Source organism: Rattus norvegicus, chromosome 13, assembly GCF_021556685.1.
Source record: "Rattus norvegicus strain SHRSP/BbbUtx chromosome 13, alternate assembly SHRSP_T2T, whole genome shotgun sequence".
NCBI lineage: Eukaryota > Metazoa > Chordata > Mammalia > Rodentia > Muridae > Rattus > Rattus norvegicus.
The window spans coordinates 106,178,033-106,192,682 of record NC_141546.1 but is presented as its reverse complement, the minus strand read 5'-3'; the positions used below and the strand labels follow the sequence as shown (position 1 = coordinate 106,192,682).

Below are 14,650 nucleotides of genomic sequence, written 5' to 3'. Positions count from 1 at the left end.
GGTTAAATTCACTGGATTAAAGACCAGCACTGACACAGCTGCAGCCATTCACAGTCACCATCACAGCAAACACTGGCTTAGTCCCCACACCAGGTGCTGCACAATGGGTAGGACATGGAGATGAGCAAGACCAGATGTGAACCCTACTCAGTCATGTAATCACACAGATGTGCATTTAATCTCAGGCCAGGGATTTCCCTGGATAGAAGCCCTTACCTGGACTCAGTCCACGGTCAGGTTTTTTGTGGTTGTTTTTGGTTTGGTAATGCACCCACTTAAAAATCGAAAAGGATGATAGTGATACACTTTTCTCTTACCCACCTACATTCACAACCACCACCTAAAGACCAGCCATGCTTGAAGGAGGTTCAATCTGCCTTCTGCCTGAAGGCCAGGAGGAGGCAGGAAAGCTTCCCTGAAGATACCAAGGGAAGCCCGAGTGTGAGCTTACTAAGTAGGAAGCCTGGAAGGGATGTGTGATCCCACATGGGACTGGGGACAGACCAGTTTAGCTTGGTGAACTGAAAAGTTTAACTGGGGTTTCTTACAAGGGTGTAGTTGAAGCGTTACCTCAGGAGTGTGGCCACCTTGTGAGCTGCCATGTCACCAGAGTCTCCCGCACTCTAGCAACCTTCAGCACGTACACAGCCTCAGGAAAGGGCAGAGCTGAAGCACTACCCCCTGAGCCCCCTCAGGAGCCCTTCATGTACCTTGTTGAGGGAAATGTTAGTGACCCTAATCTTCTGAGGGTCTCTGGTAGCTAATAATAGTTGCTTTGATGTGAGACAGCAACAGTTGTGTGGTTCCTACAGAGCAATATTCCACACCAGGGCACAGCCCAGGCAGAGGCGACGGCTTTGCATGGGCCCCATGGTGGAGGAAGCACATGAACTTGAAGAACTAGAAGAATTCTATGTGGCTAGAGTGTAGATAAAGGCAAGAGGGTCCTGGGTTTCCAAAGGGGTGGGAGCCTGTTGTCCTGTAGCCTGTTTTGCATTGTAGACTTTTTTCTCAGAGCTCAGAGAAGCTACAGGGATGTAACTGAATCACAGTATCACTGGGAATACCAGCCTGGTGTACAACTTGGAGAATGGATTGGAGGAGAAAGCGGCTAATGGTACCTTTCTTAGTTCAGGTGGGACATGATGTGACTTGGTGCTGTGTTAGCGCTGTGAGTAACAAGGTGTGGTGGCCAGGCGCCTCTTGAGCAACATCTGTTTCCCAGTGGTTTGAGGGCTGGGCATCTAGCTGGGGTGCCAGCATGGTCGGGCTCCAGTGAGGCTCCCCTTCAAGGGAGTTTCTCAGCAGAGGACTCCCATGGAGACACTAGCATTTAATATCTACAGTAGTGAATAGAGAGGTGGAGAGGAAGAGGTTGAGATCGGTGGCAAGAAATGTACAGTGTAAGGCTCTCCTGAGAGGGTTCAGATCTTCTCAGTCTTGGAAGCACAATCTAAACGTTTGCCTGTAGTGCATTAACTGACTGGACTCTTTGGTGTCCTGTGAAAAGCCGGTAGATAAAGTCTGTTCTGGTAAAGTGTATTTGTAATGTTCTTCATTGCTTTGCCCCAACACCTGATAAGAAACAACTGGAGCAAGAAACTTGCATTTGGCCCATAGTTTGAGGGAATGCAGCACGTCGTGGCCGGCAAGACAGAGCAGTGGGGAGGCGTGGCTATGATGGCGGGAGCCTGCAGCTGCCTGCTCACATCTCCGTAGATTTGGAAGCAGAGAAAGGAGAAGTCCATGCTCAGCTGGCTCCGTCCTTTTTAATTCGGCCTGGGACCCCAGTCCACGGATGGTGCTGCCCACAATAGGGGTGGATTCTTCCCTCTCAGCTAATCCCCTTGGGAACTCCTTCTAGGTGATTCTAAATCCAGTCAGAGGAGGGGTCATCACACAAGCTTGCTAGAAACCATCTGCACCCTGGCAGGCGCCCCCCTGTGGCAGGAAGTTGTTAAAATCCTGACAGTGAATGTAGTGATTGCTAATGATGACCCTGTTGTCTGGGTGATTATTTTACACTGAAGTGTTCCATCTGACTCCCCAGAATGGCTCATTCAGAGGAGCAAGCGGTTGTGCCCTGTGCCTTCATCCGCCAGAACTCTGGCAACTCCATTTCCTTGGACTTTGAGCCCGACACAGAGTACCAATTTGTGGAGCAGCTGGAAGAACGCTACAAATGTGCCTTCTGCCACTCGGTGCTTCACAACCCCCACCAGACGGGCTGTGGGCACCGCTTCTGCCAGCACTGCATCCTGTCTCTGAGGTGAGTGGGCAGGGCCTGCAGCTCTGACCGCAGCTGACCAGAACCAGATGGTGGTGTTCCTGGCTTCTGAATCTGCTGTGGCCACAGGGCTGTAATTGAGGTTTGGGAAATTGTGGTTTGGGAAACGCTCTCCAAGGCCCCTGGCTGAGAACCGAACTGTAATCCTCTTTGCTTACCAACTCCTTTGTGGACATTCACCCTGCCTTAAAGTTCACCCTACAGCAGTTCGGCAGACACGGTCTGTTCCTATAGCTGTCTACTGAAGAGGGCACACAGCTCCTGGTGTCTGTGTTGTGGCTGCCCTGATGATTGCTTATATGGGGTAGCAGGCCGTTGTGGCTATAAGGGAAGGTACCTGACTGCCATGGTGCTGTCTGCTGGGAGCCTGCCCTACTTGGAATCAGAGTCAGATGCAGTGGGATCAAAGTCAGAAGTCAGATGCAGGTCAAAAGATTAATGGTCTCCTGCCTTTTAACTCTTTACTGTTTTGTGCAAAAAAAAAAAAAAAAAAAAAACCCACCCCAAAAACAAAAACAAAACTTAACTCTTTATTACTTGTGCTTAAATAAGTGCTAATATCTGTTGATTAACATTTGCTGTTTCGCAGCGGGGAATTAAGTAAAAGATTTATTTCTCCCTTCTCTCTCTGGCCAGGTAGCCAGGAGTCTTTCACTGACCAGGATGATTAACATTTTGTGAACCAGAAAAGAAAGAAAAAGAATTAAGATTCTTTACACAGGCAAATATTCACAGACACATATACATTCATATATTTACACTGTGGTGGGGCCTGCCTGTCTCAATCAACTCCACAAATATTCATGCATGTTTACATACATGCACATATACCTACATATGTACATATAAACAGACATGTACATTTGGATGAATGGTTGGGTGAATGGATGGGTGGATGGATGGGTGGATGGGTGGATGGATGGGTGGATGGATGGATGGGTGGATGGATGGATGGATGGATGGATAGATGGATGGGTGTATGGATGGGTGGATGGATGGGTGGATGGATGGATGGATGGATGGATGGGTGGATGGGTGGGTGGATGGATGGGTGGATAGATGGGTGGATGGGTGGGTGGGTGGGTGGATGGATGGATGGATGGGTGGATGGATGGATGGGTGGATGGATGGATGGGTGGATGGGTGAGTGGGGCAGAGTCCCCCAAGCTACCACATCATCTTTTTTTTGTGTGTGTGGCCTTTTATACCTTCTTAGACAAAAGATCTTTAGAGACTTATCTTTAGAGATCTTTAGAAATCATTAGTTACACAAAATGGGAGTTACAAAAGGATGTTGATATTAAGTTCAAAGCAATGTTTCATTCTATGCTCGTTATAAATTCAAAGCAACAGTTTCTTAATGGCCTTGCCTTATCATAGTCCATACCTGTGGCTTCATCCTCGAACCTGAATGCTTTTCCTTGAACACAAATTTGTCCCAAGCCTATTTCTCTTTTTAGTGTAATTATGAAAACTCACTGTATTTCTTATTATGCATCTTTGCTTACTGTTATGAGTAGGGGCACATTCTATTTTTGGTTCTAACTTTATTATACCTTACTAGCAAAACAATTAAAGTCGCCTCTTAAAACTTTGTCCTAAGATTATTTAAATCAAATCTGGAATTCTATAAAATCATTAATTCATCTAAACAGCATTAATTCATGAAAGTTCGACTTTATGATGATCTGCAGGAAATCTGATCGATAGGGTGGGCTAATGCCCAGGGATTATTATATTTAATAATGACAGGAAAGGTATATCATCTACAAGAAGCAAACCTGAGATGAAGTCTCTTTGGGTCCTTGCCTCTCAGAGTTCACCCACTGCGGACAATGCAAAGAACGGTGGGTCACCTCCAGGAAGGAAACCTGCTAGCCTTAGCCTGTCAATGCTGGAAAGCCTGCAATAACATCACTCCATGAAAATACTCAGGGTTAGATAGGTTTCTTTTTGGCTCGCAGCTTTGGCAGTGCCAATTTGTGATCGATAGGCTTATTGCTTTGGGAATGTAACAAAACAGGCACATCGTGGTGGGAAGACACAAGGGAGGCCAACCAGTCACATGCATCATCCAGGAAGGAAAAAGAAGGGAGAGAACGGTGCATGGGGTCCCCTCTCCCCTTCAAAGACACACCCTCATAAACCCACTAGGCTCCACCTCTCCAGAGCTCCACCACTCCAGGCTCCACCTCTCCAGAGATCCACCTCTCCAGGGCTCCACTCCTCCAGGGTTCCACCCCTCCAGGGCCCCACCTCTCCAGGGCCCACCCCTCCAGAGCTCCACCCCTCCAGAGCTCCGCTTCTCCAGGGCTCCACCATGCGTTCTCTAGAGGAACAGTATCCATAGAATACACATTAAAAGGGGGATTACTGGAATGGATTTCACAATGTAGCCTGGGCACTCCAACATCTGCCTGCCTGTGGAAAGGCTGAGAACTTGGCAGTTACTTAGTCCACCAGGCTGGATGCCGCAGCAGCCCCAGATGGGCTCTGAAGGACTGGCAGAGTCCTGGAGAGCCAGTAGTCACCAATACACATTGGAAGGACAGTGGCAGCAGCGATGGCTGCAGCCATAACAGAGTAGTAGATGCACTAACAGTCAAAAGTGACAGCAGGCAGGTAGTGCTGCTTTTCCCTAGGACCCTTTATGTCTGGGAACAAAGGTGCTGCTGTCTCTAAGGGAGGGACTCCCCTCTTAGGGACTCCTTCCTGGCAAAAGCCCACCCAGACAGGTCTCTTAGTTGATCCCAGAGCTAATCAAGATTAACCTTGACACCAGGCTTCCCAACAGCGCCACTCTGGGGACCACACCTTTAACTCATGGGATAGGGGAGCCTCTTAACATCAAAACCTTAGCAATCTGAGTCATGCCACTTGTTGGAGACCAGGAAAGACATGGAAGCAGGCTTTGGGGGCTTCTAGAGGTGCACATGCCAGGCTCTAGAAGGAGCTTCAAGACACATCCTCACTCATTCCAATGTGTCTGCACTTTTATTATCTGTGTGCTCAGACTGCTTTGCTCTGGTAAGCTCCGGGTTCTAAAGGTGAAGAGCTATGGGCAGCATGGGCCTAATGTTTGCTCTCTAGCAAGTCCCCCTCTGCGGAAGACCCAGGCTGTAGTACAGTGTGATGGACAGAGATCGAGCCATTGACACTGACTGGGGGACTTGTGTTTGTTGGCATGCTGGAGGATAGGTAGGTATCTTCCAGGAAGGTTGTAAGACTGCGAAGTTCCTCAAGTGTGATGTGAGTCTTGGGGTTTTACTGCTATGAGGAAACACCAAGACCAAGGCAGCTCAAAACATTTCACTGGGGCTGGCTTTCAAGTTCTAAGGTTCAGTCCATTATCATCATGGCCAGAAGCATGGCAGCATGCAGGCAGACATGGTGCTGGAGGATCTACATCTGAATGGGCAGGCAGCAGAAGGAAAATGTGTGCCACACTGGGTGTAGCTTGAGCATAGAACCTCAAAGCCCACCCCAACAGTGACACACTTCCTCCAACAAGACCATACCTCCAAGGCCACACCTCTTAATAGTGCCACTCCCCTGGGTCAAGCATTCAAACACATGAGTCTAAGGGGGCCATTCCTATTCAAACTACCACAGCTGCCTTCTGGGTAGAGTGTACAGATTGTACCAACACAGAGTGGCTGGGTGCTCATGGAAGGACCATTGAGGTTAAACAGTTAACTTCAGCCCTGTTTTTTGTTTTCCTTTCCAGAGAATTGAACTCGGTGCCGATCTGCCCCGTAGACAAGGAGGTGATCAAGCCTCAGGAGGTGAGGAGGTCACTAGCCTGCCTTGGGTGTTATAGAAGGTACCAGGGTAACTTCCAGGCTAGAATAGGACATGTCTAGGGACCGTCCTCGTTACCCATAGTCCTCTGCTGTGGGTCAGGTCAAACCTTCCTCATATGCATTTAACTGACCACACACACGTCTTACCCCTTCCTACCCTAGCTCCAGCCACACCAAGCTGCTGGGAAACATAGAACACCCGATTTTGAGGGGTGGGAAGCGGGGTTCACCTTCTAGTCTAGATAATCTTAAAACATACTGTCCGGTTTAATAGTAACTTTGATATAGTATGTATACCATAAGGTTTACCTTTCAAACATCTGGTTCAACAGGTCTTAGTGTCTTCAGAGTTATGTAGCCACTGTGATGTGTCATGGCCCCCAAGAAGAAATCCCATGACTATTGACTGTCACCTGCCCACATCTCCCAGCCCATGAAAACCACAATCTAGTTTCTGCTTTAATTTTGCTGCATTTGGATGTTTCCTATAAATGGAGCACTGCCTTTTCTGTCTGAGCTCCTCCACTCAGCATGTTCTCAGGGTTCATCCATGTGGTCATCTGAATTAGTACTTCATTTCTTTTCATTGCTGTATACTATTCTGCTGTGTGGATATTCCACACTTGATTTCTCTATCAGCAGTTAGTGTGCATTTGTACTGTGTGTACTCTTTGTTCCACTGTGAATAATGCTGTTGTGAATATTCATATACAAAACTTAATGCTTTAAACTTTGGGGATTGAGATACGGATGGCTTAATTTTTAAGGGTGCATTAGCTGTTCTTCTAAGAGCAGTGGGTTCAGTTGCCAAAACCCACATGACGGCTCACAGACAACTGCAGCTTCAGTCCTACAGGATCTAATACCCTCTTTTGGCCTCCACAGGCATCGTATGCTCATGGTACATAGACATGCAGATACACACGTATGAATGAGTATATATCTCCCAGCATACGAAGAAAAGTTGATACATAATATTGGTGCTTAGGGTGTGGTTTAGTGTAGAATCCTATTCATCAACCTGGTGCTCAAATTCTAATCCTGGAAAACAGTTCATGTGTATGGTTATATCCATGACCTAGAAGTCTATTTAAAGAAGCTAATGTTGCTGTTACATTGTAGCTTCAGAACAAAGACAACTCCAATGCCCAATTCCTTTGTTCATACATTTTGTGGCACCCCTGGGTAATGTAGCAGCTCTGGGTTTAACATTTCAACAACTGCTGGGCTGTTTTATAAGACAGTTGCCCCTTTGTACTTTCTGACCCCAAACCATGAGGGTTCTATTGCAGCAAATCCTCATCAGAATATATTCCCAGCCTTTCTGATGTTCTGTTCTAATGGATGTGAAACCTTATTTACCCGGGGATTGGGTCACTTGTGGCTGGTGACCCTGTCAGTTTAGCTGAGCAGCTGCATGTCTTCTCTATAGGGATGCCTCTTACTAGTCTCTGTCTCTCTGTCTCTCTCTCTCTCTGTCTCTCTGTCTCTCTCTCTCTCTGTCTCTCTCTCTCTCTGTGTGCGTGTGTGTGTGTGTGTGTGTGTGTGTGTGTGTGTGTGTGTGTGCGCGTGTGTGTCTTATGTCTGTACCCATGGAGGCCAGAAGAGGGCATCAGATCCCTTGAAGCTAGAGTTAAAAGTGGTTGTGAGCCACCAGATTTGACTGCCAGAAACTGAACTGGGTCCTCTGGGAGAGCATCAAGCCCTTAACCACTGAGCCATCTCTCCAGCTCCATCTTTGCACATTTTGACTGTTTTCTTTCTGCTCTAATTGTCAAATTATTACAAGTTCTTTGGTATATTCTAGATACCATTTTTTTCTGTTATTATCAGACTTTTATTACATAATTTATTCTCACTTTGTTAATGGTGTCTTTTGAAGCAGATAGCTCTCAATTTGTTGAAGTTTAGTTAATCTGTTTTTCTTTCCTTGTGGGTTTTAGTTTGCTTCTCTGTTACTGGGATAAAAATCACGATCACAAACCCCTTGGGGAACATTCCACTTCACCTTACACTTCCAGGTCACAGTCCACAGTCTAAAGAAGTTCAACATCCCTTTAAAATATCTAGTCTCTTAACTGTGGGCTCCTAGCTGGGCAGCGATAACACATTCCTTTAATCTCAGCACTTTGGAAGCAGACTAGTGAATCTCTTGAGTCCGAAGCCATCCTGATCTACAGAGCAAGTTCCAGGAGGGTCAGAGCTGCACAGTGAAATCCTCTCTCAATCAGCCAGCTGAACAACCAATAAAACAAAACCTGTGGGCTCCTGTAAAATTTAAAAGGAAAAAAAAGTTAAATGTTTCTTATTCCAAAAGGGAAGAACCAGGGCACAGTTATAGTCAGATAAAGGAAAACCAAATTCCAAAAGTGTAAACAGCTAAGTGTCGGATGCCTGAGACTTGCCGTTTTCTATATTTGGAGAAGGCGTGGCCATCCGCGGCGCTTGTGCAATAGGCTCAAGTTGGTACCATGGCAAACCTGCCACTGTCCTCGGTAATCTTCCCAAGGTCCTGGCTCACCAGTCAGCTTGGGTCTCCCCTGCAACTGAGGCTGCACATTTGCCAGTGGCCTCCTGGCCTCTCTTCGGGGCTTCAATTCTGTAGCATGCTGTAACAGACATCAACCCTGCAGCTCTCGGACCACCAAAACCAGGGAGCAACACTGGGCTCTGGTTGCTTCTTCTGGCTCACTCAGCTTCCTTTCTTAGACAGTCCAGGCCCAGCTGGATAGGGATAGCGCTGCCCACAGTGGGCTGGGCCTTCCCACATCAACTGGCAATTTGATCATCTGACCTGGGAAATTCCTCTGTTAAGGTTCCTTCTTTCCAGGTGTCCTCCATTCGTGTCAAGTTGACAAAAACTAATCTGTACTGTTGTTCCTGTGGTGGTTGTTGTTGTTTATTGTTCTTTTACTGTGTCCAAGAAAGTATTGTCTAACCCAGGGTCATGGAGATTTTTCTCTCCACAAATATCTGTTCAGTTCAGTTTTCTTTTCTTCTTTGTGTTTCAGGAGCTCAAACTGTGTCTCCTCCTGAAGCCTTCCCTGAGTAGCTCTGACTCACCAGCCCCTCCCCCTTTAATTGCTTTCCAGAGGACCGTGTGTGTGTGTGTGTGTGTGTGTGTGTGTGTGTGTGTGTGTGTCTGCTCTCTCTCTCTCTCTCTCTCTCTCTCTCGCTCGCTCGCTCGCTCGCTCGCTCTCTCTCTTTCTCGTGCGTCAAGCTCTGGCATACTACAACTTTGGGGCAAATTGTTCCAGTTTTTCATGGCCTCTGAGCTAAGAGAATGGCTTTCACATTCTTAAACATTCATGAAAAAAGCTCAAAAATTATGCTAGTTTTGCAATCTCATGGAGTCTTAACTGAAATAAATTATTTTAAAAATCAAGGGGGCTGGAGCAGTGGCTCAGCTGTTAAGAGTATTTACTGAGGGCTGGGTATTTAGCTCAGTGGTAGAGCGCTTACCTAGGAAGCGCAAGGCCCTGGGTCCGGTCCCCAGCTCCGAAAAAAAGAACCAAAAAAAAAAAAAAAAAAAAAGAGTATTTACTGCTCTTACAGATGACCTGGGTTCGGTTCCCACTACCCACACGACAGTCTCAACCGTCTATCTCTCCAGTTCCAGGAGATATGATGCCCTCCTCTGGCCTCTGTAGGTAACTGGATGGACATGGTGCTTGTAAACTCATGCAGCCACATACACATATACAAATAAAACACCTAAAAATTTAAAATCAAAGACTAAGGTTCTGCGGCACATGGAAATTATACTGTTTCAGTGTCTATGAGTTTGAGTGTTTTATTAGAGCAGATTGTGCCTGCTGTTGTAAGTGTTGTGGATATCAGAGTTGAAATATGGTGGCAAGGATGGTTACCACATGACCTGCCAAGCTGACAGAATTTACTCTGACCCTTTGCAGACGAATCATACCAATACACATGTTGGGGTGAAATCTCCAGTCAGCAGAGCTTCAGGGTGCTGATACTTCACGTCAGGGGGGAGACAACAACTCTACCCTTGGCCACAGCCCCTTCTTGACTTTTGACAGTAGGGTCAAGTTCACCCCATGCTTCCCTTTGTCGCAGCCTGTTATGTTGAGCACTGGGCGTTTGTATGACTTGCCAGAAGTATGTGTATGAGGGGGTCTTCACTTTCAGTGTGGTTGTGTGACATTTCCGTTTCAGTCACTGCCTGGAAGTTTCCATCTGCTGCTGAGATAGCCTCGAAGACCAATCTCACCAGAGCTTCCTTTCCCAGATGTAGCTCGCTGGAGGGCGTGAGACTGATCACATCTGTCTTTTAGGTGTTTAAAGACAACTGCTGCAAAAGAGAAGTTCTCAACTTACACGTCTACTGCAAAAACGCACCTGGATGCAATGCCAGGATTATTCTGGGACGGTTCCAGGTTGGTATCTTTGTGACCCATGCTGTCTATGGCATTCTTCTAGTGGCGCCCACCCATGTACCCTGTCTGTGATGGTCTGTGGTTGAACTTTGTAAAGGGGTTCCCTGGGTGCCTCTTAGATTGTCCCCAATCTACCAGTACCATGAGCACCAAGAACAGAAGTATAACCAGCGGCCCAGAGAAAGCATGGTCTGTGTACTAGGCCTATATGTGACTGTTGAGTCCAGAAGAGGGTATGGAACTTACCACCAAAGCCAGCTGCTGGTGGTATACACCTTTAAGTCCCAGCACTCAGAAGCCAGATGCAGGTAGAACTCTGAGTTTGAGGCCACTCTGGTCTACAGAGCAAATTCCTGGACAGCCAGGCTACACAGAGAAACCCTGTCTTAAAACACTGGGGGGAAAAAAGCATCCATCAAGAGTGCATCATTCTGGGGCTAGAGAGATGGTTCAGTGGTTAAGAGCATTGACTGCTCTTTCAGAGGTCCTGAGTTCAAATTCCAGCAACCACATGATGGTTCACAACCATCTGTAATGAGATCAGATGCCCTCCTCTGGTGTGTCTGAAGACTGCTACAGTGTACTTACATAAAATAAATAAATAAATCTTTTTAAAGAAAAAGTGCATCATTCCATGAGGCTGTGAAGAATCTGGAGACCTGAGGAAGGGAGGCAGGTGTGACTGGCACAGGGCACAGCTGTAACAGTCAGGCCTCTCCCTCAAACATTTGTTTTGTCTCTTGGTGCTGTGGATCAAGGGCTCTGATCTAATGCTTGTGAGCCATGAGCACCAGGCCAGGCCAGGCCAGGATGTGCTGTATAAGTGAGAACTGAAGGAAACGTGCAGAGGCGTCAAGGAAGGTCAAAGGGAAGAGGGCTCCTGTCAGATGCAACTTCATCCAGCTGGGGGAGGCTCAGTCCCCACCAGACACTATCACACCACGCTCAAGTGACTCAACCACCTCTAGCTTCCAGGGATGGCTTGGCAGCTGCTGAGATTTTCCTTTCACACCCACACAGTTTGGAACATGCACGGCAGATGACTCAGCCCTTTATCAAGCCTCCAGAAAACTTCCACACACACACCTACACACACATACCCTCACACACACACACATACATAAACATACATTAACACATACACATACAACACACACATTCTCACACACAAAACATACACATACATACACTCACACATCACATACAACACATACCTACACACACATACACTCACACATACACATTGATGCACCTACATGTTCATATATAACACAACACACATATAAAACACATACCTATACACACATACACTCACACATACATACAACACAAACATACACAAACATGCACCTATGCATGCATATATAACACAATACACATACACATATATAAAACACTCACAACACACATTTGCACATATGAACCTACACACTCACACACATATACAAATACACACATATACAACAATACACAAACATACACACATACATACATATAACACACACACACACACACACACACACACACACACCCTGGGCTTTGAGGTGATAAATGTGTAATGATTTCTTTGTCACCCTGGGAGCATTCACAGGACTGTATTTTTTCTGTACAACAGTCTGTTGCTGCTTGCTTTGAGTGACAGATTCTAGACAGGGCTTCTTGTCCAGCGTCATGGTCACCAAGCCTGGATGAACTGCAGAACCCTGTAGAGACCAGAGCGCAGCTCTAGGGAGCAGGGGCTGCTTTCTACAGACATTTGCCAAACGCTCCGATGCTGGTCTCCGAGCTCCTGTGTGGTGAGGTGCAGGGTCTTACAGCTGTAGCAGAGTTTGGGTGAATGTTCAGTTCGGAGAATCGTCAAGGAGAATATCAAGTCAGTGCTGGATTTTCCGTTTTCTTACCACTAAAGGCAGAAGAAGATAACTTTAATCTTTATCCTAAGGAAGAAAATCTCCTTGGTTGTTTTTACTTGAGGACAGGCAGCGAACCGCTTTGTCGAAGAGCCAGTGCTAGGGGCCAGAGGGAAGGCTCAGTGGTTGAGAGCACTGGCTCTTCCAGAGGACCCTCGTTTAATCACCCACATAGTGGCTCAAACCATCTCTAGCTTCTGTCCCAGGGGATCCAATGCTCTCTGGTGTCCTTGGGTTCCAGGTACGGATGTGGTACATAGACAAACTGCCCATGCACATTTAATTAATTAATTAATCAATCAATTAATTAAAAGACGATTGATAGAATTATTTAGGCCTTGCTATCAGCGTATCTCTCCCCCAGGTCTTCAACCCATCTCTCCATGAAGAGCCTGACTTAGTGTAGAAAGATGCCTGTTTCTGGGCCTAATGACCTGAGTTTGATCCCTGGAACCTATGTAGTAGAAGGAAACTGACTTCCATGGACATCTTCTGACCTCCACAAATACACTGCCATGCTGTCTGCACCCCACCCCTCACAAATAAATAAGTGTAATGAATTTATTTATTTTTGCTTATATATGTATGTATATATGTGTATACACACACACACACACACACACACACACACACACACACTATGTAGCTATGTAGCTCTGACTGACCTAGAACTCACTATGGAGACTAGGCTGGCCTCCAATTAGATTCACCTGCCTCTGCCTCCAGACTGCTAAGGTTAAAGACCTGGGCACCATACTTGCCACTCAAACAAAAGAGCCAGATAGTTACTGTTGCCACTCAAAGGAAAGAGTCCGACAGTTACTGTTGCCATTCAAAGGAAAGAGTCAGACAGTTACTGGCTTAGGTTTTGCAGGCCCTGCATCGCTCCCATTACCACCTCCCTCACCCTTCAGAGCAAACCAGCCCTAGCAGTATGTTTATGAAACGGCTCAGAACAAGACGTGGTTTCAGAGATAAATAAACACTGGGCCACATCTGGCAAGCCCGCTTTAGTGGACCAGCTGCGTGGGGCTGTAGTACCAAGAGATGGGTTCTTGTTGCCTCAGCAGCGTAGTAGCGATGTGGAGAGGTGGCCTATTCCCTGTGTCTCTCCCATGACAAGCCCTGAATGAGTACTGTCAGTTCGCTCGGGCTCTGACTAAGAACGTTTCAGATTGTATAGTTGAACAAAACCTGACTGCCCTCCTCCTGCCCAGGAACCTGCCCAAGAACCTGCCTTCCCTCTCCTTTTTCCCAAAATGTGCCTCCTTCATGGTTATAGTCTGTACTCCCTTCTGTGGAGCTGGTGTGCTTCCCCCCTTCTGCCTATCTTGCCTCTACTGTGAGGTGCTGAGGGTGAAGGTGAGAAAAAGTACACAGAAGAATCAGAAATCTCACAGAGATGCTCACTGGCAAGGCTCGGGAGAGCATGCATGACCTGACACCTTCAAATAGGAGCAGGCCACTCTGGGTTCTCTAAAGGAACTTCAAAAGTCTCTCACCTGCCCCACCCAACTCCATCGTTACTGTCCCTCCTAATTCCCAACAAGCCAGAATGGCTTTCATAGTACCGGCTAAGCAGCCTGTCTGCCCTGGCCCTCATAAGAGGCAGCAAGTCTCTCTGACAGATGGGGAGAAGCTGGCCCACGTGGCACTTACCTCTCTGCAGAGCTGCCCACACCAGCCCCACCTCTGAGGCCACTGTCATTCATTGTCACAGGACCACCTTCAGCACTGCTCCTTCCAAGCTGTGCCCTGCCCCAACCAGAGCTGCCGGGAAGCCATGCTCCGGAAAGATGTGAAAGAGCATCTGAGTGCCTACTGCCGGTTCCGAGAGGAGAAGTGCCTTTACTGCAAGAGGGACATAGTGGTGACTAACCTGCAGGTGAGAGCAGGCACCGTGGGTGGCCATGCAACTCAGATGGAGCCTAGAAGGGCACTCTTTGCTTAACTGAATTTGGACTAAGGAGAGGGTTTGCCTGGATGGGGATGTGGCTCAGTTAATAGAGCGACTGTCTAGCACGCAGAAAGCTCTGGGTTTGAACCTGAGCACAGTAGAAACCAGTCCTGGTGGCTCACATCCCTCATCCCAGCCCTTGGAGATGGTTCACACCCCTCATCCCAGCACTCGGAGATGGTTCACACCCCTCATCCCAGCCCTTGGAGACAGGAAGGATGAGCAGTTTATCCTTTCCTTCTTAGCACTAAGGCAAGTCTGAGCTAAATGAGACAGTGTCTTTAGAAAGAGGT

General features: G+C 47.2%; 1 protein-coding gene across 2 annotated transcripts in view; it reads left to right on the top strand.

The window, feature by feature from the left end:
- Traf5 (TNF receptor-associated factor 5) overlaps positions 1 to 14,650 on the top strand; it is a 46,416-nt gene that overhangs the window by 18,276 nt on the left and 13,490 nt on the right. For both annotated transcript variants that reach the window (NM_001398702.1, NM_001398701.1), the window contains 4 exons: positions 2,051 to 2,269; positions 6,015 to 6,072; positions 10,389 to 10,490; positions 14,121 to 14,285. In NM_001398702.1, coding sequence (NP_001385631.1) covers positions 2,052 to 2,269; positions 6,015 to 6,072; positions 10,389 to 10,490; positions 14,121 to 14,285 — 543 coding nt within the window. In that variant the 5' untranslated portion in view covers position 2,051. The remainder of the gene's footprint in view (positions 1 to 2,050; positions 2,270 to 6,014; positions 6,073 to 10,388; positions 10,491 to 14,120; positions 14,286 to 14,650) is intronic.